Source organism: Meles meles, chromosome 7 (genome assembly GCF_922984935.1).
Source record: "Meles meles chromosome 7, mMelMel3.1 paternal haplotype, whole genome shotgun sequence".
In the NCBI taxonomy this organism is placed as follows: Eukaryota; Metazoa; Chordata; class Mammalia; order Carnivora; family Mustelidae; genus Meles; species Meles meles.
This window is the reverse complement of record NC_060072.1, coordinates 12222623-12249587: the sequence shown is the minus strand read 5'-3', so window position 1 is coordinate 12249587 and position 26965 is coordinate 12222623. Positions and strand designations below refer to the sequence as shown.

Genomic DNA, 26965 nt, shown 5'->3' with positions numbered 1-26965 from the left:
AGGAAAGAAAGAAAGAAAGAAAGAAAGAAAGAAATCTGATCTTCAAAGTCTGCCACATTGTCTGAACCTTTCTAGAAAAGCTCACCTGGGCTCTGGGCCTTAGCTTGTCAAAGAAAAGAATTTCTCTTCTTCTCCTGAGGGTTGCCTGCCTGTCATAAGAAACAGTCTGCCCAGAGAAAATACTACTGTTATGATGGCTTAGAGTCCAGACCAAATTTTACTACTGGAAGGGTCCTTACCCTGGGGGTCTTCTAACTCAGGGTTCTCCTCAGAATACCCTGGAAGACTTGTTAAAGGCAGAGTTTCTGACTCTGTAGGTCTGGAGCGAGCCCTACAATATGCATTACTAACAAAGTGCCAGGAGATGCTAATGCCACTGGATTGGAAACCACATGTTGAAAAGCTCCATTCTAGCCCATCCCCTTCATTTTCCACAGGAAGAGACTCTGACTCGCCCAGGCCCCCAGTGAATTGGTAGTGAAGCTGTGATGAACCCCCCAGAACCCATGAGATTTGAACCAAAGCCGAAGAGGCTCTTAAAGTAGAATTAAATGAGGAATAGCTGCCATTTGAGTAAATGCCTTCGGTATTCCATATGTTTCTTTTAGAGAAAGAGAGGGAAGGACTGCTGATTGGCGGTGATGATGGGTGACCTGGTAGTTCTATAAACCCGGAGGAGGAAAAGAACCTCCAGGCTGCCACCTCCATCCGCTTATTGCGAGTAGGGCCCTGTAGAGTTGACATCCCCGAGCGCAGCGAGTCCCGAGTCCCGGTGATGCTTATCAGGGGTGAGTGTCGCTCAACTCACAAAGCCCTCATCCTCCCACGCCCCCAAGCATCTTGGTGTTTGTTGCTCCCTCTGCCCGGGGGCCTGCTCCAGTGTGCCTCCTTCAATGCTCAGGCATGGTCACCTCCTCCCTTAGGTCTCTCTGACCCCTTTCCTGACTGCTTCAGATCCAGCCATTGCTTTCGTGCCCTTGCATCTCCCCCGCTCCTTGGGCTTTCGCACTCTCTACCTTTGGGCTCTAAAGCTCCACAGCCGCTGCTCCGGGTGGTGGTGAGAATGAAGCAGGCCACTCCCTCTCCCCCCAAGAGTGCTTGGCACATTGTGAGTGTGCAGGAAACATTAGCTCTTGCTGTCCTCATCCTTGTGTTTATCATTTCCACCATCGCACGGTAACAGAGCAGTGGCCCATGCTATAGTACTTGTGTGTCTGTGTTTCCCCAGTTAGACTAGATTTCCTGAGAGCAGGGACTGGACCTCACTGGTCAGGACCTATGGCACCTGGTACGGCCCCTGGCCCCATAGTAGGAGGGAAGAAAAAGAAAAAGAATAACATCTTGGGAGCAAATACCATGTACCAGGGACCATGTCTGGTTATTAACATGGTTATTAACAGTTAGTTAAGCAACCGCCTTCGGTTCAGGTCATGATCCTGGGGTCCTGGGTTCGAGTCCCACATCGGGCTCCCCCTGCTCTGCGGGGAGCCTGCTTCTCCTTCTCCTTCTGTGAGCCACTCCCCCTGCTTGTGGTCGCTCTCTCTCTCTCTGTCAAATAGATAAATAAAATCTTTAAAAAAAAACAAAACAAAACATTCACGGTGATACTGTAAGGTTTTGCTGTTTTTTCCATTTCGCAAAAGTAAGTGTGAGGGAACATAGCGTTTCACAGTTGCTTGGGGTGGGGAACCAGACCCCCCATCCTCTCCTACCCCTCACCAGGCTGTAGCTGGCTGATCAGTGCATATTCGGAATTTATATTAGTCCAGCCCTCCAAGTGCCACAGTTACTGCTCTACCCACAGATTAGCTTTGCTGATTAGGACGTCCGTGAGTCCGTGCCCATTGCCGGGTCACTCAGCCTTATCATCCATTGCCGGGTCACTCAGCCTTATCATTTGGTAGGAGAGCTTCCGGAGCAGCAGCCTGTGGCTGAAAGGATTCCAGATCGTTAGTGTGAGGTGGTGTTGACACAGCTCTCTCCTTGCAAGGATTTCAACACCCTTTCCGGCATCCCTGAAGGACAGATCCTATGGGTTGTTTTATAGACAGGCATCAGAAGGCAACCCAAGATGCCCATTGCCTGTTTCTGACCATCAGCTCCTCCCTGGCACTTTGAGTCAGAGACCCGGCTGATTCAGAAAGCACGCTGCACGCACCAGATGCTGTCAACGTTGGTAGTCCCCGAGGACCAACCCCCAGTGCTTGGGCTGGAGGTGGTGGTTGCTGGACATGCCAGGGAGCTCCGAGCCTAAGCCGAGCCCCGGGATGGACAGGAGAGGGGAAGAAGGCAGGCAGAGCTGCCCTTGGATCCACAAAGGCCAAGCCAGGGAAGCTACAGTAAGGAATCATAGAGGGGGGACCCCAGGTGTTAGTAGAGAGAACACCTGGGACCTTCTGGAGGGCCATTTTGGGAGAGATGACCTGGAAGCCAGACTCACTGCTCAAGCGATGTTGAGGGAGCAGCAAGCTGGGAGGCAGGAGACCTGGGCCTAACTATGGCACGTCCCGTCACCATTGCCCATAGCCTGTCTGCAACATGCTACCGTTCTCCCTCTGCTTCAGAGCACTGAGGAGGAACAGCCAAGCGGATGGATGAGGACAGGGAAGGGCAGGCATTGGAGGGAAGAAAGGAACTGACGGCCTGGAGAGGAGTGGTAGAACGGCTCCGTAGGCTTGGAGAGCAGAGAGCGACGTCAGCGGAGTGGAACTCGGGGTCTGCACACACAGCCCTCGCCCCTTGCATTGCTGCTGCTTGCTCCCCACTGCCGGAGGGCGAAGGTAGAGGCCGGAGGGAGGGAGGCTGTCAGGAGGATTCCCGCAGTGGCTGCCAGGAGCAACTAGCCCAGGATTCACAAACTTTCTGGAAGGGGCCGGAAAGGAAATGTCTATAGTTCTGTGGGCCTGTGGACTCTGTTGTGACCCTGAGCTCTGCCATTGTAACAGAAAAGCAGCATAGACCATGTGCAGGTGAATAGGCATGGCCGTGTTCCAGTCAGATTGTGGGCACCAAAATGTGAATTTCATATCATTTTCACATGTCATGAAGTAATATTCTTTGGATTTGTTTTTATCTATTTAAAAATGTGAATACCATTCTTAACTTGTGGGCCATACAAAAGCAGACTTAACTGGCCCGTGCGTTCATAGTTCGCTGACCTGGATCAGACCAGCTGGCCAGATGTAGGATGATGGAAGGCAGCGTTCCCCAGAGTAGGGTCCCAGAGAACCCCATGTCATGGATGCCTAAGGATGTTCCTGTCCTGGGCCTCCCGAGTCTGAATCCCTCCTACTCCCCACAGTGTGCCCAGCAGGTGGGGAGCCTCAGGTCTTAAAGCTCTGGGTGCCTGATCTCTGAGTGCTGGAGCCAACTTAGTCCACGTTTCTGTCTGGACGACAACAGGGAAAAATGCCTAGAAAGGGCTTTGGGTCAACCCACTGTGTGGTGCACGTGGTAAGGCATCCAGGATGAGGATGAGCCCTTGAGTCCCACCGGATGGTCTGAGTCCTGGCTCAGCCTCCACCAGCTTTGTTACCAGGGGCGAGTTACAGAACCTCCATGGGCTTCAGTTTCACATCTGTAAAATAAGAATGTTTTACACAATATCCCTCGGGATTGCCGTTTGGCCGTGTTGGGCGGCACGCAGCCCCATGCCTGCCAGACAGTAAGGGTCTGTAGCTGGTAGCTGCTGCGGTTTCTTTACTGGCGTTACCATCGTTGCTGGGGCACAGTGTAAATTCGTGGCAGAGCCAAGGTATCAACCCAGGGCTGGGGCTCTAGTGCAGCTCCTTTGTTGGCCGCGCTGTCCCTGGGCAATGAGCAGTCACTGGCGGATGGCAGCCACCTTCGTAGGTCAGGTTTCAGTCTGTGGGGTGGATCCCATTCTTCCTTGGGAGTTAAGGCCTCTTGCCTGACCCTGGGGACAGAACTGGTGAATAGGTTTTATTCCCTCACTGAGCTCAAAGAAATAAGAGTAAAGTGCCGGATTTCCGCTCTTCTGGTTTTAGAAAAAAACCCAAACAAACAAAACCTTCAGTGTCTTCTAATTAGCATGGGGCCACCCCCCCCACCATGAGAAACGGGGATGCAGGACAAGTTAACTCTTTACCACCTTATCAAGGAGGTCTATGTCTAGGCCAGTGCTCCGCAGGCTTCTGTCCCTCATGTACAACCTTTGTGATTTCTGTCTGCCCTGTGCCACCTTTCATCTTACTTTCATAGCGTTTTCCTTTTATTGGCTCGCCACGTTTAAGATTATTTTTTTTTATTTGACAGAGAGAGAGATCACAAGTAGGCAGAGCAGCAGGCAGAGAGAGAGAGGGGGGAAGCAGGCTCCCCGCTGAGCAGAGAGAGCCCGATGTGGGGCTCGATCCCAGGACCCCAAGACCACCACCCGAGCCGAAGGCAGAGGCTTCAACCCACTGAGCCACCCAGGCACCCCAGGATCGCCACTTTTAATATGACCTCATCCTGTGTAATTCTATCCATGAAATCATGAAGGAATTCGTATTTATTTTTCTCTTCGACATTAAAGGAACTGTGCCCCTCGAAAAATGCCCACGCTTGCCCCTGAGCCCACCTAATGTATGCTGTGTAGCACTACGGGCCACTCTGGTGACAGCAGTCTGAACAAGGTCAGAACTTGGATCCTGCCTCAGAGGATCTGGTGTCAGCACCAGCTCTGCCCTTTTCTGGCCCTTTCTGTGTGTCCCCCAAGCAAACGACAAAAGCTTTGAGAGCCTCCTGCCTCCGCAAACATGGGGAAGCACACTGAAAAGCACTATGGAGAGCCAAACTGCCTTGTCAGATCCATGGCGAGGATCTGGGCTTTGCTCCTGATGGAGGAGGTAGAGGAGGTGGAGGAGGGAAGGGAAGAGCCAGGGACGAGGATGAGGGGAGGAGAGAACAGAACCCTCCAGACTACATGAGGCTCGAACCCACGGCATCTAAGTGACAGAGGTGTCCCCTGTTCAATGGCAACTTGTCTGTGTTGATGCGGTGTAAACTCTGGGGTGGTTAACTTTATATGTTAACTTGGCTGGGCCATCGTATCCACAGATATTTGGTCAAACATTATTCTAGATGTTTCTGTGAAGGTATTTTTCAAATGAGATCAGTAGACTTTGAGTAAAGTAGATTATTCTCCATAGTGTGGGTGCGCCTCGTCTAACAAAGTGACGGTTTTAATAGAGGAAAGGCTGGCCTCCCCAGATGAGAGAATTCCACCAGCAGACAGCCTTTGGACTCGAGCTGCCTTTGTTCCCTGGGTGTCCAGCCTGCTGGCCTGCCCTGAGGACTTTGAACTTGCCAAGGCTCCACACTCACAGGAGCCAATCCAGTAAAATAAATTTCTCTCAGTAGGTAAAGAGAGATGAGAAAGGACTGAGGGAGGGGAGAGGGTGTCATCAGTAACGTCTTTTACGCTCACAGGAGAAGGGAAAAGAATGTCACAGGCACCTTGGCCGGCCATGTCAAACTTCTGCTTTCACGGCCTTGCTCCTTCTTACCCGGACAGTTTTACCAAACCGTCTTCCTCGTAGCTGAAGCTGTTCTTCAGTTAGTTGCTATAGTTAGCTACGTGAACTTCAAAATTGTGGGTTGCAGAAGTAATGCCCTCGGTGAGGTATTTTAGAGTTCCTCTTGTGGCCTGTGGTTACAGAATGGCAGGAGAGAGGGAGCCAGGAAGGACGGCTCAGCAGCTTAGGAAACTGGTAGAACTTTCCATGCTGGGTCTGGAGAGACTTGTTCATTTGGAGCGTAGACCTCGAGACAGTTTGCTGGCCGAGAAGAAATGGCTTCTCTATGTATATGATTTAAAAATCTACTTTGTTTGGGGCGCCTGGATGGCTCAGTTGGTTAAGCATCAGTCTCCCAATCTCAGCGCCGGTCTTGCTCTCAGGGTCATGAGTTCAAGCCCCATGTTGGGCTCCATGCTGGATGTGGAGCCTACTTTAAAAAAAAATAAAAAATCTATTTTGTGGAGTGCTTGAAATTTTCAAACTTTTTTAATTGGCATTTTGGTAGTCGAGAACATTTGTTTTCATGATCAGTGTGCGTGAGGCAGGATACTCAGCACTTGAAATGCATTCTCTTATTTCTTCCTCTCCTGGCCCCTGGAAGGTGTATGTTTACGTTATCCCCATTCTGTAGGGGACAAACTGAGGTACAGAGAGTTTAAGGAATTCAGTCAGGATGGGGGCGCCTGGCTGGCTTAGTCGGTAGTGCAGGCAACGCTTGATCTTGGGGTCATGAGTTCGAGCCCACGTCAGGGGTAGTTTACTAATTAGTAAATAAATGAATAAATACTCTTTTAAAGAAAGGGGAGTTCATTCAGGATCCCACAGCCGGTGAGTCACGACTTAAAGTGGGATTCGTCTCTGTCCACATCCTACTCTTCTAACTTTTTCACCTCATTGCTTCCCCTTAGAATTGGAAGGAGGGTGCTGGGTTTCCTTTTGAGTGGAAATGTCTGGATCCATCTAGAATGATTTTGTTGGTAGTGGCTCTTTCTATAGTTCTCCCCCACCCCGCCGCCATTAGCATATTGGTTTCATCCTCAGACTTGTCACTTGTCCCTGTGTGGCAAGAGGCTCAGGTGAACGGGCCAGCCGCCCTGCCCCTCTTACCAGGGGAGCAGAACCTTGCTCAGGAGCTGGCTAGACCTGCGTCACCTGGCCACTTCTAGCTGCAGGGGGAGACTAGAAAAGCTGAGTGCTGTGGCGGGTGGAGAGTGAGTGCCTTTCACAAGGACAAATTCTGTAGGAGTCAGCGCCACAGGGTGGAATTAATAAATATCTAACAAAGTCATAGAACGTGTTAGTACAAATACAGTACCCAGTGTGGGCAGCTGAGTGAGTTCGCTTGCTGCATTTCCAGAAGGACTGCTGAATGGGCCTGCATCCCCAGCAGGGATCGGTCAGAATGGCAGGGCTCTAGAGATCATGTCTAGGATGGCACGGTCACAGGAACTGAAGACATTAGTGTAGAGGACAGATTAAGAGCGGACATGGTACTTTTTAAAAATATTCGAAGGAGGGGCGCTTGGGTGGCTCAGTCGGTTAAGCCTCCGGCTGTTGATTTTGGCTCAGGTCATGATCTCAGGGTCGTGAGATCAAGCCCTATGTTGGGCTCCTCAGAGTTTGCTGGAGAGTCTCCCTCTCCTTCCCTCTGCCCCACCCCTGTTCAGGCACCAAGCTCACTCTCTAAAACAAATCTTTTATTTTTTTTTAAAGATTTCATTTATTTGATGGAGAGAGAGAGCACAAGCAGGCAGAAAAGCATGCAGAAGGAGAGGGAGAAGCAGGCAGCCTAACACGGGACCTGATCCCAGGATCCTGGGATCATGACTTGAGCCAAAGGCAGTCGCGTAACCAACTGAGCCACCCAGGCCCCCACAAATAAATCTTTTCAAAAAGTAGTCAAAGGGGGGTGCCTGGGTGGCTCAGTGGATTAAGCCACTGCCTTCGGCTCAGGTCATGATCTCAGGGTCCTGGGATGGAGCCCCGCATCGGGCTCTCTGCTCCGCAGGGAGCCTGCTTCCTCCTCTCTCTCTGCCTGCCTCTCTGCCTACTTGTGATCTCTCTCTCTGTCAAATAAATAAATTAAAAAAAAAAAAAAAAGTAGTCAAAGGACTGCCAGTTGGGAGAAAGATTAGATTCTACACAGTAGCTTCTAAGGGACCAATAGAGGCCGAAGGGTGGGAGTATTACATTTAAATTAAAGTGTGACAAAGGTTTATTATCCCGGGGTGTGTGACCTCATCCTTCATTCAGTTAGTTATTCAGAAACGTGAACCACAGGTTTATCAGGGGCCGGGTCTCCTCTGATGTACCGAATTCCTGAGCGGTGATAATCTCCACCCTTGAGCTCACAGGCCTAATGGGAGAGACAGAAACAAAGAAATCAATTCTGCAGTTCTTTCAACAGCCCCACCAAGCAGAATTGAACCTTTGGGGCCGGTAAAAATGCTGTTGGCCCCAGGAGGGAAGGAGCCCGCCCTCTAGGGGGTCCGGGCAGGCCTCACATGGTGAGCTGACCTTGAGCTGGGCTCAGGAGCACGATTTAAGGTGGGGAGACAGGCAGGAGCACATTCTTGGAAGGTGGGCCCGCTCACAGCACAGAGCCCCGGAAGGAGCAGGACCTCAGGGCGTGGACAGAAGGCCTGGGTTGGGTCTCCACCCTGAGTCCTACCTGCCAAGCCCTGGGGCGGCCCAGTTTAGCTCAGGTCCCACAGCAGAGTTTGGTTCGAAGTTGCAGGGCTGGGGTGTTCAACAGTGTCTTTAAACATCCAAGGTGTTTGTCCTGAGCTTGTCACCACCTGGGCTCAAGCTGCAGACACCACGTTCCCTTGCTAGCCTCCCAGAAGAGAGAAGAGAAGGAGAAGGGGGAGAAAAGGCTTTCTCTTCCCTGAGTTGTGCCTCTGTGTTCCAGAAGGGATGCGTCTCCCCACCACAGCCTAGAAGACAGCCCTCTTCCCCCCCAGGGACCAGAACAGGGTCGCTCGCCCACTTCTGGAGCAGGTGCTGCAAAGGGGAACAGTACTGGCGCCCTGAGCGGGGAAGGGAGGACGGCTGCTGGGTAGACTGCACAGTGTCTGCCACTGTGGGTCTTGGCACAGGTCCATGCCTGCTTTGGGGATGGGCCATCCTGGGCCGCTGGCTTATTCCCTCTATCTCAGCAGCCTCGCCTTTCTCCTCCCCCTGGGATTTTCTCTCTCCCTTGGGTCACTTGTCCCCAGGTGCCTGAGACTGGCCTGCAAGCCCCTCTTTCTCCTCTTCTTCCCGACATCCTCCATGACCCGTCATCGGTTCATTCATTCAGCAAGTGCCTTTCCTCTCCCGAGAACCTCCTTTCCCCCCTGCCCAGCCTGGTACCTTGTGCTCTGTGCTCAGCTCAGACCTTCCCTATTCCCTCTGCGGGCGTTCAGCCCTGTCTCCTGGCTCTCCAGCACCCCGAGCTGGCCTCAGTCATGTCACTTAGCTCTGAAAGCGTTTGTCTAGCTGTCACCCATGACCATCTTTGCCTCTCTAGCACCTGCCACAGAGGGATAGATAATACGGCTCCAAGAATGTCATGGGAGGGCAAAGAGTGGATGTGAGGGAGACGGGCGGGAAGAAGGTGAAGAGAAAGCAAGTAGAAGGGTGGGGGAGTGCGCTAAGGGGCGCTAGGCAGGGGATGGAGGCAGATGTGGATGGGTAGGGAGTAGGAAGCGAACAGAGGGCGGACAGACAGTTCAGACAAACAGCAAATTCCAAACATCAGATCGTTTCACTTATAAATATTTCAGTTTATCTCTAAAAGGTAAGGAATAGGATTCTTATTTAAAAACAAACAAACAGGGGCGCCTGGGTGGCTCAGTGGGTTAAGCCTCTGCCTTTGGCTAGGGTCATAATCTCAGGGTCCTGGGATCGAGCCCCGCATCGGGCTCTCTGCTCCACGGGGAGCCTGCTTCCCTCCCCCTCCACCCCCACCCCGCCGCCTGCTGTTCTGCCTGCTTGTGATCTCTCTCTGTCAAATAAACAAAATCTTAAAAAAAATAAAAATAAAAAATAAAATATAGAAACAAACAAGCCGTAGTCATAGTACCAGTATATAAAATATATATATGTGTGTGTGTGTTTTAACGGTAAAGCCTGGAAGGAAGTCTGCAGAGGGATCACTGGTTCCTTCGAGTGGCATGAGCGGGTGGTGTTTCCAATGGAAAGATGGTTAGCCACGTGAGCCGACCCGCCACGTCATTGTTTTTTCACAGGCAGCTGACTCCGACTGTGTCTCTCCCCACCAGGTCTGGAGCCTGTCCCAGGCTGGGTCGTAGCCTAGGGTGAGGACAGGTCTGTGGTTGTCGTTGGCCTTTAAGGCCATCCCCCACTGCTTACAAGCCACATTTCACTGACCCTAAAAACACTACGGAGAATGAAAAGAAAAAAACTGCCCCAACTGAGCTGTCAGGCCATCGTTTGTAAGAGCCACCCCGAGATGAGAGGGGTTCAAAGTGGAAAGGGGGAAGGGAGCTTACAGTCGCGGAAATACAGTGTGTGGTATCCGGACAGGTGGGGCAGGGAGGGAGGGGGCCGGGCCTCAGAGCTGAACCGAGCAGCAAGGCAGTCTGAGGGCCCTTGGCCTTCCACAAACGCCGAAGGAGCCTCTAGTCTCTGGCCCAGCTGAGGGAAGGCCTTGAAGGGCCGGAGCAGAGTGCAAGGCGCAGGGGTTCAGAGCCGCACGCTCCTCCCCTTCCGGGCAGGGGACCACAGCTGCCCCCTCCGTGGTAGGGACTGTGGGGAGGTGACCGGAGAGGAGGCCTCCTGAGCAGCGTGCACAAGCTGACGTTCAGTGAGCGCCAGTCATTTTGTCACTGTTACTCCTACTGTTACTGTCACCCTATGGGATGGCGGTCCAGGTCGCAGTGACACAGCCCACCCCATTGGCAGATACACGGAGGAGCTGGCACTGGGGTGTGGGCCTTAAAAGATGAGCCGGGATTAGCCGGCTCGTTTCCTTCTTTCTGTGGGCATGTGAGATCTCACACCCTGTCTTAGCTCAGCGCCCTCTCTTTTCTGTCACATCCCTTGCACCTTTGCGATGGCGATTGTGACCTCCCACTGGACCATGAATGTGCTGAGGGCAGGAGCTGCTTGGTTTTGCTCACCAGAATCTCCCGGGTGCCTGGATGACAGCAAGCCCCGAGTATGTTCCAGAGGCACAGAAGGTACAGAAGGTAGTGGTTAAGGGTATGGATTTGGTATCCAGACCTTGCTGAGTCTGAATGTCTGCCCTGCAGTGTGTAAGCTGTGTGAGCATGGGCAAGTCATTGACCTCTCTGTGCTCCTTAGTTTACTCATCCTCTTAAGGGCATGGTGAGGGGGTTGTGCCAAGGGCTGAGCCCCATACATGGTGCTTACTGAGTGTCCAGTCACTGGTGGTAATGGTTGTCATCATCACCCGTGACACAGGTGCCCGACCAAATGGAAGAAAGGCATGCCGGGCACAAGCCCAGAGGCACGCAAGAACAAGGCCCCAAAGGGAGGAGAAGACAGCCAGCTGTGGCAGAGGTCGGTCCCCGATGTCCCTCTCTGCCCTGAAGAGTTCAGGTTTTTGACCCCCAGGCAGTTGAGGGCGTGAGGGGCTCCTGGACAGTTTTTAGACGGAAGAAAGTACTAGCTGGGTTTATATTTGAAGAAAAGAGTGTGCGGTGACGTCCAGGCCTCAGGGAGGTGACAGGGCCTGACTGAGACCTGCCACAGTGATGACAGACCTGGGGATGACTCAGAGATGCCTTGAGCAGCTGGAATTCCCAGACTTGGTGACGGTGACTGTTGGAACATGCAGGGTGGTGGGAGAAGGCTCTAGGCTGCTCCCCTCCCGGCTGACGTGGGAGCAGACGGTCAGCGGGCTTTGAGTGCATGGCACGGAGCCCCCGCAGACGCGGACTTCTCCGAAGCAGCAGAAAGAGCCGCGGAGGCCTCTGTCTTCAGCTGTTCGGCGCCCTCCCGGGAGTGAGCAGGCTGGGACCAGGGGCCCGGAGCCGGCGTGTCTCTGGGGCCACTCCTGCCTGCTCTCGGCCCAGGTCACGGCCACCGTGCTTAGCAGCTACTCGGGAATGCTCTTTGCCTGACGTCGTGCATGCGTTTTGTGGCTGAAAAGTCGCAGCGCCTATAAGGCAGGCCGTGGGTCTCCGAGGGGAGAAAACAGAGACTATGCAGGCCTGCGGGCCCCGTGTTAGGACCAGTGGCTAGACTCTTCCCGCTCCAAAGCTTCTGCCGTGGGCCTGCCGCCACACCAGGCCGCCACTCCGGAGTCTTCCTGGCAAGGTGGTGTCTGCACCCGGGCTGACACGGAGAGGACAGGCAGACCGGGCCCCGTGATCTATGGCCACAGGGCTGCCGGCCCCAGACGGCAGCCCCGCAGCCTGAACCCCGGTAGGGGTTTGCAGGGCCTGGCGTCCTCAGGAGCTGGGGACAGGAACCCCGCAGCGACCCGGGCCGAGGAAGGTCACCACCCACCGCCCAGAGGGCGGGAAGCCGGTTATCATTCTCCTGGAACTGGTCACCACTGCAGTGTTTTTCTTCCTCCTTTCCAAAATAGCCAGCTGGGTTACTTTTGTGGTTGAAAACAAAAACAAAACGGATATCCCCAGATTCCTGTGGGTTTAAATTTCTGCTTTTGATGGAGTATAGCGACCCCCGTGGAAATGTTCATTAAGGAGGTCTGAAAACTCTCCCCACACCTGCAGGGAGTTGGCTGCTCTGGACACACTGTTCTTCTGCCGAGATGTGTCCCCTCTCACTTCCCTTCTCTTCCTCTCCCTGTTTAGGCTAACACACACACACCCACCCACCCACCCACCCACCCTAGCAGACTGTTCTGGGCATGACTCTGCCCTCTGCTGGCAGTCGGACCTGGAGAACTATCAGCCCCATCCGGCCCGGGCTCAGACCTGGCGCTCCGGGCCTGCCCACCGCTGCCCGACTCCCTGCCTCCGCCTTCCTCTGCCTCGTACATACCCCAGCTGCCCCTCACCAGCGTGCCTGCTGTTCCAGAATGACCCGAATCCCTTCTAAAACCATGCTGATCCTCCCCCAGGAAAAGAGAGGTGCCCCTCATTTTCAGAGGTCGCCGGGAGGGTCTAGTTGAGGAAAGAGACCTGCCGATGGAGCCAGGGATCCGGGAGGAGGGGGCAGGAGGACGCCCCTGGGATGGCAGAGCTCCCTTCCCCCCGCGGACCACTGTGGGACCTCTGCATCTCCGTTCCCTCGTCAGCTAGATGAGGGCCGAATGCACACCGCGTGGGGTCGGGAGGATTCAGCTGCGTTCCTATGTCAGCAGCCAGCTGGGCAGTTAAAGCGCGGTTGCTGAGGAAGGGCGTGTGGGCCGGGCCTGGGGTTCGGGAGCCTTCGGAGGACTGGGGGCACGGGAGGGACAGGGTCACTTCCAGGTTTCAGAAAGTTCAGTCCTGGGTAGCAGGGGGCATGGAGGGGAAGGAGCAAGGCAGGAGGGGCGGAGGCAGTGGCCTCTGGGGAAGAGGCCGAGGGGGAGACCGGTGGCTGGCCAGGCAGAGACAGACAGCAAGGCAAGAAGGGATCAGGTAGGACAGTCAGGAGCCGGAGTGCACAGAGCATGTGGCCGGAGGCCAGGGTTGACCGTCCTCTGGCCCACATGACTGGGGGTCGCGGAGGTGTGGTTTCTGAAGGGGCAGCACGTTCCACATACTTGATAAGCCGCTCTCCCCCAGACTCTCCCGAATGGAGCTTGGCTCCCTCTGCCCAGAGAGGCACTTTTCCCGCTCTCTTCAGTTCTTCCCACGTGGCTCAGTAAGTGTGTGAGTCCCCAAGGGTGGGGAGTATGACACAAAGAAGCCACCCTCAGGACATCATTGTGGCATTAAGGCACCCACCTTTCAGCCCTTTTAAAGGAATCCTTCTTTATCCCCTCCCCCAGCCATAGCCTAGGGAGGAGAGCACCCCGCCCTGCCACTGGGTCCCTCCCTGGATGCCCCAGCAGCCTGGCTTGTGCCCTGAGCACCCCCTAGCATCCGTCTGTCCGCAGGACCTAAGGTGGAACCGAGGTCAGGCCAGTTTCAAAACTGACATCACAGAAGCCACAGCTTTAGGGAACTGACTGCCAGCCCAGCCCCGGTGTGGTCCTGCAGGATGGGCCTGCCTGCCTGGTCACAGGGCCTGGGCTCAGAGGACGCCTCAGCCCCTCAGGGCACCATAGGGAGGGACCACATGTGTCTGGTCCACCGTTGCCTCCATCCCCGGTGCCTGGAGCAGGCCTGATGCAGGAGGATCTGTACAGCAAGTGGGGGGTCCCTTTGCCCCCCGCCCCCGCTGAACCTCAGCTCTCGTTGTGAACAGAGCCAGAGGGTCTCCTCTGCAGGACGGCTGTACAGTCACGCGGGATAGCAAGCCGCACGTACCTGCTCCCTCGGGTGCTGTTGGTAGATGGGTGACGGCACCCTGCGGGCAGGGCACTGCCTGCAGGGCCAGGTGTGGGAGCCAGAGGAGAGGGCTGTGACGGAGGAGGACTTGGAGAGCGCCCAGCGTCAGGACACCCAGGGTCTTACTCCCTGAACCTTAAAACATTCACCCGGGATCCTGGGATCAAGTCCCACATCGGGTTCCCTGCCCCACGGGGAGCCGGCTTCTCCCTCTGCCTCTGCTCCCCCTGCTTGTGCGCACTCTCTCTCTCTCTCTCTCTCTCTCGTGTCAAATAAAAAATCTTAAAACACACACACACACACACACACACATATACGCACACATTGACCAGCCCTGTCATGTCCCAGAGTCCTAACCAGGGTACAGTGTGTGCCAGCCAGGGGTGACTTGTGTGGTAGAATATTGGCCCCAAAAAGCAGGGGACCAGACTGTGCTGTAGTGGAGCTTATTTAATGGGGCGCCTGGGGGGGCTCAGTCAGTCAAGCCTCCGACTCCTCATCTCAGCTCAGGTCTGATCTCGGGGTCGTGAGTTCAGGCCCATGTTGGGCTCCACTCTGGGTGTGAAACCTACTTAAAAACAAACAGGGCTGCCCGAGGATGGATTCTAGAAGAGCTCAGAGGGGAGTGACCCTGGTCTTGAGAGCTCAAGAATGTTGGAGCTGACTGGCCCGGACATCTTTTTTTTTTTTTTTTTTTTAATATAAAAGAATTCTTTAAAAATTTTTTATTAGCATACAATGTATTATTTGCTCCAGGGATACAGGTTTGTGAATCGCAGGCTTACACCTTTCGCAGCACTCACCATAGCACATACCCTCCCAATGTCCATGACCCCACCACCCTCTCCACAACCTCCCTCCCCCCAGCAACCCTCAGTTTGTTTCGCGAGATTAAGAGTCTCCTATGGTTTGTCTCCCTCCCGATCCCACCGTGCTTCATTTTTTCCCTCCCTACCTCCCACGACACCCCCCCCCCCCGCACCGGCCCTGCCATAAAAGAATTTTAAATGTTCTTGTGTAATTCCTTTGTCACTTACCTCAGAAGCAGAAAAAGCTCCTGAGGTATAAAGAAAAGCTTAGAGAGTTTTCTGTTTACCACCATAATTTAGAACAGAAGCTTCCAAAATGGGCTGATTTCATCATAAAAAAGACAAAAAGACCCATTAGGGGACAGAAAGGAAATGTTGAACCGAGAAAGAAAAAAAGAAAAATGAAGGCTTATAACTACACATAATATTCGTTTTAGGTGTACCACATAGCAGTTAAATATTTGTGTCTATTGTGAAATGATCACCGCAGTAGGTCTACTTAACATCCATTGTCTTATATAATTATGAAATTTTTTTGCTACGATGAAAACTTTAAATTAAGATTTATTCTCTTAGAAACCTTCAAATATGCAATACAGTATTTTTTTTTATTAACATATAATGTATTATTAGCCCTGGGGTACAGGTCTGTGAATCGCCAGGTTTACACACTTCATCACACTCACCATAGCACATACCTCCCCCAGTATCCATAACCCAACCACCCTCCCACCCTCCCCCCTCCCCCCTGCTGCCCCCCCTACCACCACCCATCCCCCCCCCCACCGCAACCCTCAATTTGTATTGTGAGATTAAGAGTCTCTTATGGTTTGTCTTCCTCCCGATCCCATCTTGTTTCCTTTATTCCTTTCCTACCCCCCAAACCCCGATGTTGCCTCTCAACTTCCTCATATCAGGGAGATCATATGATAATTGTCTTTCTCTGATTGACTTATTTTGCTAAGCATAATACCCTCTAGTCCCATCCACGTTGTCGCAAATGGCAAGATTTCATTTCTTTTGATGGCTGCATAGTATTCCATTGTGTATATATACCACTTCTTCTTTATCCATTCATCTGTTGGTGGACATCTAGGTTCTTTCCATAGTTTGGCTATTGTGGACATTGCTGCTATAAACATTCGGGTGCACGTGCCCCTTCGGATCACTACGTTTCTATCTTTAGGGTAAATACCCAGTAGTGTGATTGCTGGGTCATAGGGTAGCTCTATTTTCAACTTTTTGAGGAAACCCCATGCTGTTTTCCAGAGCAGCTGCACCAGCTTGCATTCCCACCAACAGTGTAGGAGGGTTCCCCTTTCTCTGCATACTCGCCAGCATCTGTCATTTCCTGACTTGTTAATTTTAGCCATTCTGACTGGTGTCAGGTGGTATCTCATTGTGGTTTAGATTTGTATTTCCCTGATGCCGAGTCATGTGGAGCACTTTTTCATGTGTCTGTTGGCCATCTGGATGTCTTCTTTGCAGAAATGTCTGTTCATGTCTTCTGCCCATTTCTTGATTGGATTATTTGTTCTTTGGGTGTTGAGTTTGCGAAACTCTATAGATTTTGGATATAAGCCCTTTATCTTGATTATGTTGTTTGCAAATATCTTCTCCCATTCTGTCAGTTGTCTTTTGGTTTTGTTAACTGTTTCCTTTGCTGTGCAAAAGCTTTTGATCTTGATGAAGTCCCAATAGTTCACTTTTGCCCTTGCTTCCCTTGCCTTTGGCGATATTCCTAGGAAGAAGTTGCTGCGGCTGAGGTCGAAGAGGTTGCTGCCTGTGTTCTCCTCAAGGATTTTGATGGATTCCTTTCTCACATTGAGGTCCTTCATCCATTTTGAGTCTATTTTCATATGTGGTATAAGGAAATGGTCCAGTTTCATCCTTCTGCATGTAGCTGTCCAATTTTCCCAACACCACTTGTTGAAGAGACTGTCATTTTTCCATTGGACATTCTTTCCTGCTTTGTCGAAGATTAGTTGACCATAGAGTTGGGGGTCTATTTCTGGGCTCTCTATTCTGTTCCATTGATCTATGTGTCTGTTTTGTGCCCGTGTCTTGATGGTGACAGCTTTGTAATAGAGCTTGAGGTCTGGAATTGTGATGCCACCAACTTTGGCTTTCTTTTTCAACATTCCCCTGGCTATTCGAGGTCTTTTCTGGTTCCATATAAATTTTAGGATTATTTTTTCCATTTCTTTGAAAAAAATGGACGGGATTTTGATAGGGATTGCATTAAATGTGTAGATTGCTTTAGGTAGCATAGACATTTTCACAATATTTGTTCTTCCAATCCATGAGCATGGAACGTTTTTCCATTTCTTTGTGTCTTCCTCAGTTTCTTTCATGAGTACTTTATAGTTCTCTGAGTACAGATTCTTTGTCTCTTTGGTTAGGTTTATTCCTATTATCTTATTGTTTTGGTGCAGTTATAAATGGGATTGACTCCTTAATTTCTCTTTCTTCTGTCTTGTTGTTGGTGTACAGAAATGCACCAGATTTCTGTGCATTGATTTTCTATCCTGACACTTTACTGAATTCCCACACAAGTTCTAGCAGATTTGGAGTGGAGTCGTTTGTGGCCCGGACATCTTACCCTCAGCTTCCGCCCAGTCTGAACTAGGCAGAGGTCATGACTGCACAGCCGTGTGAGAGCACTAAGTGCCGCTGGATTGTACACTTTAAAATGGCCAATTTTATGGGACGCGACCTTCACCCGATGGAAAGAGCCACGTGTTTCGTGGCAAGAGCCACGATATCTCGCAGATATCTCGCTGGCATTATTGCTCTCCCTGGGGACAGCTCTGTGGGGCAGCGGGTGTCCATCCGGTTTTCAGACAGAAGCCGGCGCAGCGGGGAAGGCCAGGCCGGCCGCTGGTAAGGGAGTCAGGCTTTCAGCTACATTGGGCCCTTCGCTTCATAGGTAATGTCTTGGGGGGGTATAGCTCTGTGGCAGAGCATTTGACTGCATAGGTAATGTCTTGGGAGGCTTGAGAGGAAACTGGTCCTGTTGGGCCCCGAGGACGTGGGTCTGGGTCAGGGGAGGCAGATGGATTTAGTCTCCATTATGTGCCACTTTGGAACCTTTTACATTTTGAACCATGTGAATGGTTGCCAAAAGTTGCTAGAGAATCAAGAAGGAACGTTTGATTTACAAAAATGGAACAAAACACCATCTCCACAGTGTCATGTCAGAAACCAGCACCCTAAGGCTGGGCCTGCTGGATTCCTGGCCCCACTCATTGGATAGGTGAACTGAACTGAGCTGAGGCCGCCTCAGTGGTCAATGGCTCTCCCGGCCCCGTGAGAATTAAGTGACAGGTACTGTATGAGTCCATGTAATGAGGTATCTGGGGAGTCAGAATTGCAAAGACAGTGTAGTGGAGGGATACCTGGGTGGCTTAGTCGTTAAGCCTCTGCCTTCAGCTCAGGTCATGATCCCAGGGTGCTGGGATTGAGCCCCGCATCGGGCTCTCTGCTTAGCGGGGAGTCTGCTTCTCCCTCTCCCTCTTCCCCGCCCTCGTGCTCATGCTCGCTCGCTCTCTCTTCTAATAAATAAATAAAATCTTAAAAAAAAAAAAAGACGGTGGTGTGGTGGGACCAGGGCTGTGGGAGGGGAGAACAGGGCATCAGAGCTGCAGATTGAGAAGATGAAATCGGTGGCGGGGATGATGGCCCGACACGTGAGTGATTCAATGCCCCTGAACCATACACTAAAAGTTGGCTAAGACGGCAAATATCTGGTGCATTTTCACATAATTTAAAAAGTAAAAATGACACAGAGATAAAGTATAGCCAGAAAACACATAAATGACAAAACAGGAAGGTAGGTAGCCGTTTGCACCCTCACGGCCCTTCTTGGATGCCCAGAAACCATCCGTCATCCTCCTCTTCCCTGGCTCTTCCCGCCCTGGCCCCGCACCCAGCTGAGTTTGTCTGGGTGACTTGTGGTTTCTCCTCCACAGAGAAGGCGACAGATGGCTCCCTGCAGAGCGAGGACTGGGCCCTCAACATGGAGATCTGCGACATCATCAACGAGACGGAGGAAGGGTGAGGCCCGCACGGGAGGCCCGGGGTGGGGCACGGGCACGGCCAGCGGCAACCCAGCCTGCTGTGGCACACAAGTAGACCCCGCTGGTGGCCCTTGGTGCCAGGAGGGTGACAGATGTCATCTGAGTCCCACCCTAGGCAGCAGTGTGGCGTCGTAGGCATTTGGGAACCAAGATCCGCCCCCAGCCCTGTCATGAGGTAGATGAGAGAGAGAGAGATGGCCCTGGGGGCTACCAGCCCACGCGTGTGTCTCAGTGGCAGCCTGACCCTCTTAGAATGTCACCTGAGCCACATCCTCCTGGGACAAGGCCAGCTGGCAGCCCGGGCACTGGGACATGGCCCCAAGCACCTTTCTGCATTCTGTGGCCTGGAAAGGGCAGGGGAACTCCCAGCTTTCTCTGTGAGCAAGAACAGACTTTCATTTCCGTAAGATTTGGGGCAGGGCACACTGAGAAGGCAGTGACAGTAAAGCAGAATTGAGAGCCCATTAGCATTAGCCTTTGCCAAACATTTCTAGGACGCAGGTCACCCAAGGCATGTGCCATGGAGGAGTCATCGTGGCCCTGGGCGCTTGGTCTCTGACTAGCTGTCACGGACCAGCTGTGTGACCTTGGGCAAATCGCTGTACCTCCCTAGGTCTTTTCTGTCAGAGGTAAAGCTCTTTCAGATTCTTCTAGCAATAAGCCCAAGGTCCTATCGGGAGCAGAGAAGGAAAGCAGGGTCACTGTCCTTCTCAGGAAAACCCAGGAAGGGCAGGATGTGGTGTGAAGACCACAGTGATCGGGAAGGACTGCCTGACAAGGCCTTTGTTCAGGAAAATCAGAATCAGCGCCCGGAGCAGACCTTTCACTTCCGTCTGCATTTCTCACTGGGATGATCCATTCAGCCTTCGAGGTCCCTCTCAGCCCGGCAGTGGTCTGTGGGGAGAGGGGTCGGCTGGAGGCAGGCAACTTTCAGCGTCCACTGTGGTGCTCGGTGGGCTTGCCAAGCCGCTGGTGGGGGACACTGGGACCACCCCTAGCCTCCTGCAAGTAAGCTGGAGAGTGTTGGGCAGACGATGGTGGCAGGACCACCACGATGAAAGTAGGAGGGCAGAAATGCCCACAGATCTGCAGAGAAGGCCTCAGGGCTTCATGGGCGTCCCCAGGGAAGCAATTCCCTGTTCACTTGTAAATGTTAGAGGAATTGAGGCTCGTGTATGTCTGGGTTCAAGTGCCTGCTGTTGATTTGAGCAGTTCCCGTGTTCCAGGTACTGCGTGAGGCACTAGGGACCCAGCAGTGAGCAAAGTAGATGTGACCCTTGGCCTCCCCAAGCTTGTCATCTAAACTTGAGTCTCTCGTCTACCCCTGCATTGGGCTGTGGCCTCCTTGTCGTCTGCTCTGTGATTCTAGCCCGTTGCTAAACACAAGGGTCCCACAGCAATGGCACCTAAGCCAGGACTTCTGATTCTGGAAGTCGTGCCTTTTCTCTGGGCCACTCTGTGAGGAGCGGAGACAAGTCCCTTTAGAGAGCTGAAGTGGCCACAGGTGAGAAGTCCTGGGGTGAGGAGGGGCCCCAGGGTTGAAAACTGCCCTTACACTTCCGTACAGGAGCCCACCGTGTCAGGGACCATGGAGCATGTCCCCTTGGTCACAGCCTTGATAGGCCTCCGTGGCACCTCTCCACCTTGCCTGCCGCCTTCACTCATGCTGGGGGATCCATGTCAGGGTTCTTGCCCTCCCTGATCTGCCCTTGACGGACTCAACACTGAACAGGCAGATGCCCGGCAGACAGCAGGACAGGCCCCCGAGGGCCACTCAGCGGCCTAGGAAATGTTGCTCATGTCCTGTAGCGAGCTGGGCTCTGGGGAGGCAGAGTGTCAGAAGGGGACCCCATTCCCATCCCACCCCCGCCAGAAGCGGCCTCTTTAGCCCGGCAGCCCCGGGTGGGTGCTGTGTGGCAGTGCACACGGAGATGGGGGACTGGGAAAGAGTCGTGGTCGAGGCGGATCTTAGCTGTGCCTTCACCAGGTGAACAGGGAAGTTGGGGGCCGCAAGGCTTTCAGGCGAGAGCAGTCAGGGCAGCATGGATTTCACCTGTATAGGGCCCAAGGGTGGGTTGCAGGGGTGAGGCGGTATGGGCAACAGATGGGGCGAGGGGAGCAGGCAGCCGCCAAGGCTTTCCGGGCTCCCCCTGCACTTAGGTGTATCCACCCTCCAAGCCTCTCCCTCTACCTCCCTCTCCCTCTCCCTCCTTGAACCACTTCCCTGCGCCGCCCCCATGCAGCTGGCTCCATCTCGTCCTTCACACCCAGCTGTGATGCCACCTCCTCAGAGAGGTCTCCCCTGAGCACCCCTCCCCGACACCCACCCACTCGGACTGCAGGCTCTTCTTCTCTCCCACGTTGGTGTGGGTCTCTCTGGAGCGCGTGGTACAGCACGGTGCCGGCACATGTGGCTGCTTAGCCCAGGATAAGGGTGGGTGGAGAGAGGAAGTGGCCAGGATGGGGCACTGGGACTCTATGCCAGCAGCTGACTGGTTCTTAGACTTCACTATGTACGGGGGCCCCTGGAGGCCTCCCTGAGAGCTTGGTCCAGGCAGGAGTCTGGGGTGGGAGCCCAGGGTTTTGCATTTTTTACATATCCTCACACCTCCCCGCTAGGGGATTCCGGTGCTGTGGGTCCAGGGTCGACACACAGAATCTCTGCCAAGTATTTATGCTCTACAGAGGACTTTGGTGGGACGGGCAGTTTCTGTTGTGATTAGAACCCGTGTGTTCAACAGGAAGCAGGACCCAGGGAAGACAGATTAAAAACCATCCCCATGTCCCAGCATCTTCTGATCTTAGGTGGGCAGCCCCGTGAGTTTGATACATCCTTCCTTTTGTCCCTCTGCCCAGTCCCAAAGATGCCTTCCGAGCAGTGAAGAAGAGAATCGTGGGGAATAAGAACTTCCACGAGGTGATGCTGGCTCTCACGGTGAGTGCCCCATCCGTCCATCCGTCCGTCTGTGGTAGAACCACACGTCCCCCAGGCCCAGGAGGACTCCAGCCACCCTGCGGCTCCTCTCCCAAGGGCTGGGAAGGAAAGGTCTGTGGGCAGAGAGAGCACTGTACTGTCTATGGTGCCCGCAGACGCGGAGTGGCAAGAGGGGCGGTTTGGAAAAGTTCCCTCCAGCCTGTGGGCGCGGGGAGCAGACGCACTGAGGCCCACATCCCTCCAGAACCAGACATGGAGAGCTTGCACCAGACCTGCCAGGTGACACGGAAGTTTAGTGAAGCCAGACGTGGGCGGGGCAGAAAGCCTGGCAGGCCACCAGGTGCTGCTGACTGACACTCGGGACCTTGAAAAAGGAACATAAAGCAAATGCCAGTGGCTGAGGACAAGCCCGGTGGGAGTGGGCATCCTGGCTGTCAGAGGGGTTGGGCGGGGATGGAGATGAGAGCAGGGCTTACGACATCCAGGAATCCAGCTCCCCAGAAGAGCAAGGCCCTTCCTGCCAGTGAGTGGGAGCAGGAACAGGGAGGGAAGCCCGGCTCCTTTCCTTCTGGGGCTGCAGGGTCACCATAGGATTACAAAAGTTCGCTTTGGTTTCCACTTGGAGAGCTACCTTCCCTCTGGGCCGTGGTCCTCTTGGAAATAGCATCAGGGCAGGCTAGGCACTGAGGCCACTCCGCAGGGGGCCACTAGCCAGCACCCCAGCCCCCGAATCGGGGCACTGTCCCCTATTCTCCAGTTCCACGGTCTCCCTTAGAGGGAGCCCCGCCCGGACTCAGCCTGTCCTCTGGGATCGAGGCAGAATGCGAGGGTGGGGGTCCTGGACAACCCCCCTGCTGCACGGATGAGCACTCACAGGCACCTCCTGGCCTCCAGGTCTTAGAAACCTGCGTCAAGAACTGCGGGCATCGCTTCCACCTGCTGGTGGCCAGCCAGGACTTCGTGGAGGGCGTGCTGGTGAGGACCATCCTGCCCAAGAACAACCCACCCACCATCGTGCACGACAAGGTTCTCAACCTCATCCAGGTGAGTGCGGCCAGGCACGCTGGGCCGAGCTCTGGGCCCTGCCCTGGGGAGAAAGGTGCCCCCGCCATTGCTGCTCTGTGTCCCCTTGCTTCTGTGTGCTTGTCCTGTGGGGTATCTTGGTCATCCGCTGACTGGAGGTTCTGAGTGTGGGGAGGCCTGGCTTGGTGGGGGCTGTCCAGGCACCGAAGTTCCAAGGACCAGCAAGTCAGCGAGGGAATTTCTGCTCTGCAGGCGGGTGGGCAGGCCCGCAGGGGAGATGGTGAGCAGAGGTTACTGGCCGTGTCCCCTTGTCCCCTCTCAGTCCTGGGCTGACGCGTTCCGCAGCTCGCCCGACTTGACAGGTGTGGTGGCCGTCTACGAGGACCTGCGGAGGAAGGGTCTGGAGTTCCCGATGACTGACTTGGACATGCTGTCACCCATCCACACGCCTCAGAGGGTGAGGAGACACAGCCGGTGGGAGCGTTGGGAAGGGGAGTCGGGGGAGCTCCCTCCTCCCTTACTGGCCTCACTGATCCCCTTTTCTACCTTCTAGACTGTGTTCAGCTCAGAGGCGCCATCAGGGCAGAACTCTGTGGCCACAGATGCCAGCCACGGAGGGGACCCCACCCAGCACACCACTCCTCTGCCCATCCCGGCCGCACTCCCCAGCGACACCCCCATCACTCCAACCCCGGAGCAGGTAAACAAGCCTGAGTCAGAGCCATGTGGGTCAGGGAGGGCCCCTCTCAGTCTGAAAATTACTGTCTGCACGGCAGTCCCATGGGATAGATATCATTCTTCCTGTTTCACAGAGGAGGCTTAGATAAGCTCACTTGCCCAGAGCCACACACGGCTCATCGGAGATGGTGGTGGAACCCAAGCTCGGGTGTGCCTGACTCCCAGCAGGCTCCGTCCTGCACCTTGGCCAGCCGTTCTCCAAACTGTCGTCCACGGAGCCCTTCAGGCAGCACCCCGGAGGGGGTGGGGGTGGGGAGTCCCCAGCAGGCAGCCTCTTCAGCCACAGCATCTCCATTTTCCTTGTGGGGTTCCTTTATGGGCTCAAATAGGATCCCATCTGAACAGAGGCTCTGGTTAAAAACAGTTTTAAACCATGTGCACATAAAACAATTTTTTAAACCCTTTCCACCACAATGTTTCCCACCAAGCCCCAAGAAGAAGGTTTGAGGTATAATGTTAGGTTCCAGGGGCCGGGGTCTGGGGCAGGTTTTCCCAGGGCTGTCTGAGTAGTTTTGCAGGCTCACCCACCAGAGACTCACGGCTACTGACTTAGCTTCTGTCTCTCAGTTTCTTCTGTCAGGAACAGAGGGAGCAAGGCTACCTGCTGAGACTGCCCACCCCAACAAGGGGTGTCTAACGCCATGGCCAGTGTGTGCTGGGTGCGGGCTTGTTTTATTTGTTTGTTTAAGTAATCTCTACATCCAACGTGGGGCTCAAACCCACAACCCCGAGATCACGAGTTGCACGCGCTTCCAACTGAGCCCGCCCAACACCCCAGTGCGCTCTCATTTTAGCCCCCAGGCTGTCGGATGCAGGTTGAAGCCTTGCGTGGGTGGGGTGCCCACTTTTGAGGCGTGTAAGAACTTCAGAGCTATCCTTGCAGCTGAGTCTAAAAGCCTAGCTGCTACAGGGACTGGCGAGAGAGACACACACGGGTGTGTGATATAAACAAAGTGAAACTTGACCTTCCAAAGCGCACCTGCTGAGCTCCTGTACGGTCCCATTTGGATTTGTGAACAAACCTGCCAGCAGCCCTTCCCACCCCAGCCTATCTGAAGAGAGGCTTCTGTATTTGATACCTTATAGCAAGTTATAAAATCACCTCCCAGACTTACAGGTATGCCTAGAAAAATTTTCCTGACTGGACAGATAATTAAAGGCATATGCAAACTATAAACTCACCCTGTGATCCAGATTTTATGTAACCAGGTTATGATTTTAACCAGTTTGCCTGAAATCTAGCATCTACGTGGATTAAGACTGATTACATCCAGTGCCAGAAGACTCTTGCAAAACCAAACTCAGTAGGAGTTCATTTCCAGCTCCCCTCTCGTCTCCTGGGGCGTGTTAAAGCTTTCAGGCATGCAGTGACGTCACTCCCAGAGTCCCTTGTAATTAGGTCCCATCTGACCCGGATGCACGGGGCCTGTGGTCAGTAGCTTTTCCACTCATTTATACTGGGAGCGTTCCTTAGACAGGCTGAAGACAGCAGACTTTTTGCAGGGTTTAGAAGGTGTCCATGAGCTGCGGGGGATGTGTACCACCTGTGTCTGTATCCCCGTTTCTTCTCCTGTAGAGGCTGTGATAACAATATATGCCTTATAAGACTGGTAGTTTAATGAGCAATAAAAGTGAAATGCTTGGCACTTAGTAGGTGGTCAGTAAATGGCAGCTACTCTCATAGGCATGGGGCATTTACATGGTGACCCTCCTGAAATCAGCGAGGTCACGTGCATTTCTCGGAACGTAGGCCGCCTAGTCCTAGACCCATGCAGTACTCCATGGCCAAGGGCTCCCCGTCCAGTTTAATTTGAGAACCACCATACTGATGGCTTCCTGGATATCGGTGTCCACAGTGCTCCTGAGGGGACCAAGCACCCCACAGAGCCCCACACCGTAAGACCCTTCACCACCTCCCCTGCGTGGGGACTCTGCTGCTTCACCTACACTAATTCCCCAAGCTAAGACCTTGGAACCCTTTGATCACTGAACACCAGCTACCGTCTTTTGAACCAGGGCTAAATCTCCCTGTCATCCTCAAGGTGGGGGAAGGGGTGGCGACACTGGGACTCGTGCTTGGAAGAGCCCAGGGGAAGCAGGCCAGGAGCAAGACAGATCCCGTCTGGATTCTGATCCCTCACAGGACAGGATGGGGGCGTAAACTCCTGCCGTCCTAGGAGACAGTGAGATCCTGTCACTCCAGGGAAGGAGGAGGGCCTACTGACTCCCCCCTTCCCCGTGGCGGGGAACTGCCCTCCAGGGCCTTGTTAGCTGCCGCCTGGGACCCAGGAGATGCTGGCGCCCGCCAGCCCTACTCTGTGGTGCATTTGCTCTCGCTCCGCCGCTTTGGGCCTTCCCTGAACCAGGCTCCCCAATTTGGAGATGGTAACGGTTGGTAGCACCTCTTTGGGGCTGGGGGGTTGGGGGAGGGCAGCCCACCACAGGCCTCTTACGCAGGGCTGGGGCTCAGGAGCCTAGAGGGTGCTGGCAGGTCGGCCCCTCTGGGTGCCCCGGCTCACGGCGCCGGGTTCTTCTGTCTAGCAGCGGTGGCGCTGGACCCCTGGCTCAGCTCACCAGGGCCGCCGGTGTGTTTCAGATCGCCAAGCTGCGCAGCGAGCTCGAGATGGTGAGCGGGAACGTGAGGGTGATGTCGGAGATGCTGACGGAGCTGGTGCCCACCCAGGCAGAGCCGGCAGACCTGGAGCTGCTGCAGGTGAGCACGCAGCCGGCCGCCCCCAGGTTTTCCTGCGGGAAACCAGGAAATCCGCCCGCGCGCATTTCTCCCCCAGCAACGCTGCAGTTTTCACGGCTTATGGGAACTCCGTGGTCACAGTGCGAGAGGTTGAAACCAGGGACTTTGGACTCCCTCACACTGGAACTCAGGGCCCTAGCATTTTCTGGTTTAAACAGAATAGCTCCTCTTGCCTCAGTTTCCTCATCTGTAGGATTGCTCTCATTTCCCCCCTTTCAGAGTAGAGAGCTTAGCAGGCCGGCACGGGAGCAGCGCCGGCTTTGGGAGGAGAAGGCAGCTGGTCTCGGGCCCCGGGGCCAATGGGAGCTGTGGGTTTTCACTCCATGTGTCCCACGATATTCCCACAGCCCCATTCCCCAGCTGGGGACCACCAAAGGCCCTACCCTACCTGTGGAGGTCAGTTCCTAGAGGTACCAAGAAAGGTTTGGGACCCCAAGGCCCTGGAGTCACCAGGTGGGAGTGATTTGGTTTTCATGGTGACAGCGCACAAGTAGCGAGCCCTTCGGTGTGCCGGGCTCTGATGTGGACACTCGCCGTACATCCCCACACCCCACAAGAGGCAGGTACTGTCATTATCCCCGTTTTCTAGATCAGCAGACTGAGGCAAAGAGAGGGCGTGTGATGTGCCCAGAGTCACTTGGCTGGTAAGCAGCAGAGCTGGAATTTGAATCTAGGAGCCTGGGTCCAGCTGCT

At 54.0% G+C, this 26965-nt stretch overlaps 1 protein-coding gene across 1 annotated transcript in view; it reads left to right on the top strand.

The window, feature by feature from the left end:
* TOM1 (target of myb1 membrane trafficking protein) overlaps positions 1-26965 on the top strand; it is a 42405-nt gene that overhangs the window by 1718 nt on the left and 13722 nt on the right. Inside the window, exons 2-7 of the mRNA XM_046012419.1 lie at positions 18717-18801; positions 21681-21759; positions 22654-22803; positions 23105-23239; positions 23336-23482; positions 26117-26233. Of these exons, the coding sequence (XP_045868375.1) occupies positions 18717-18801; positions 21681-21759; positions 22654-22803; positions 23105-23239; positions 23336-23482; positions 26117-26233 (713 nt within the window). The remainder of the gene's footprint in view (positions 1-18716; positions 18802-21680; positions 21760-22653; positions 22804-23104; positions 23240-23335; positions 23483-26116; positions 26234-26965) is intronic.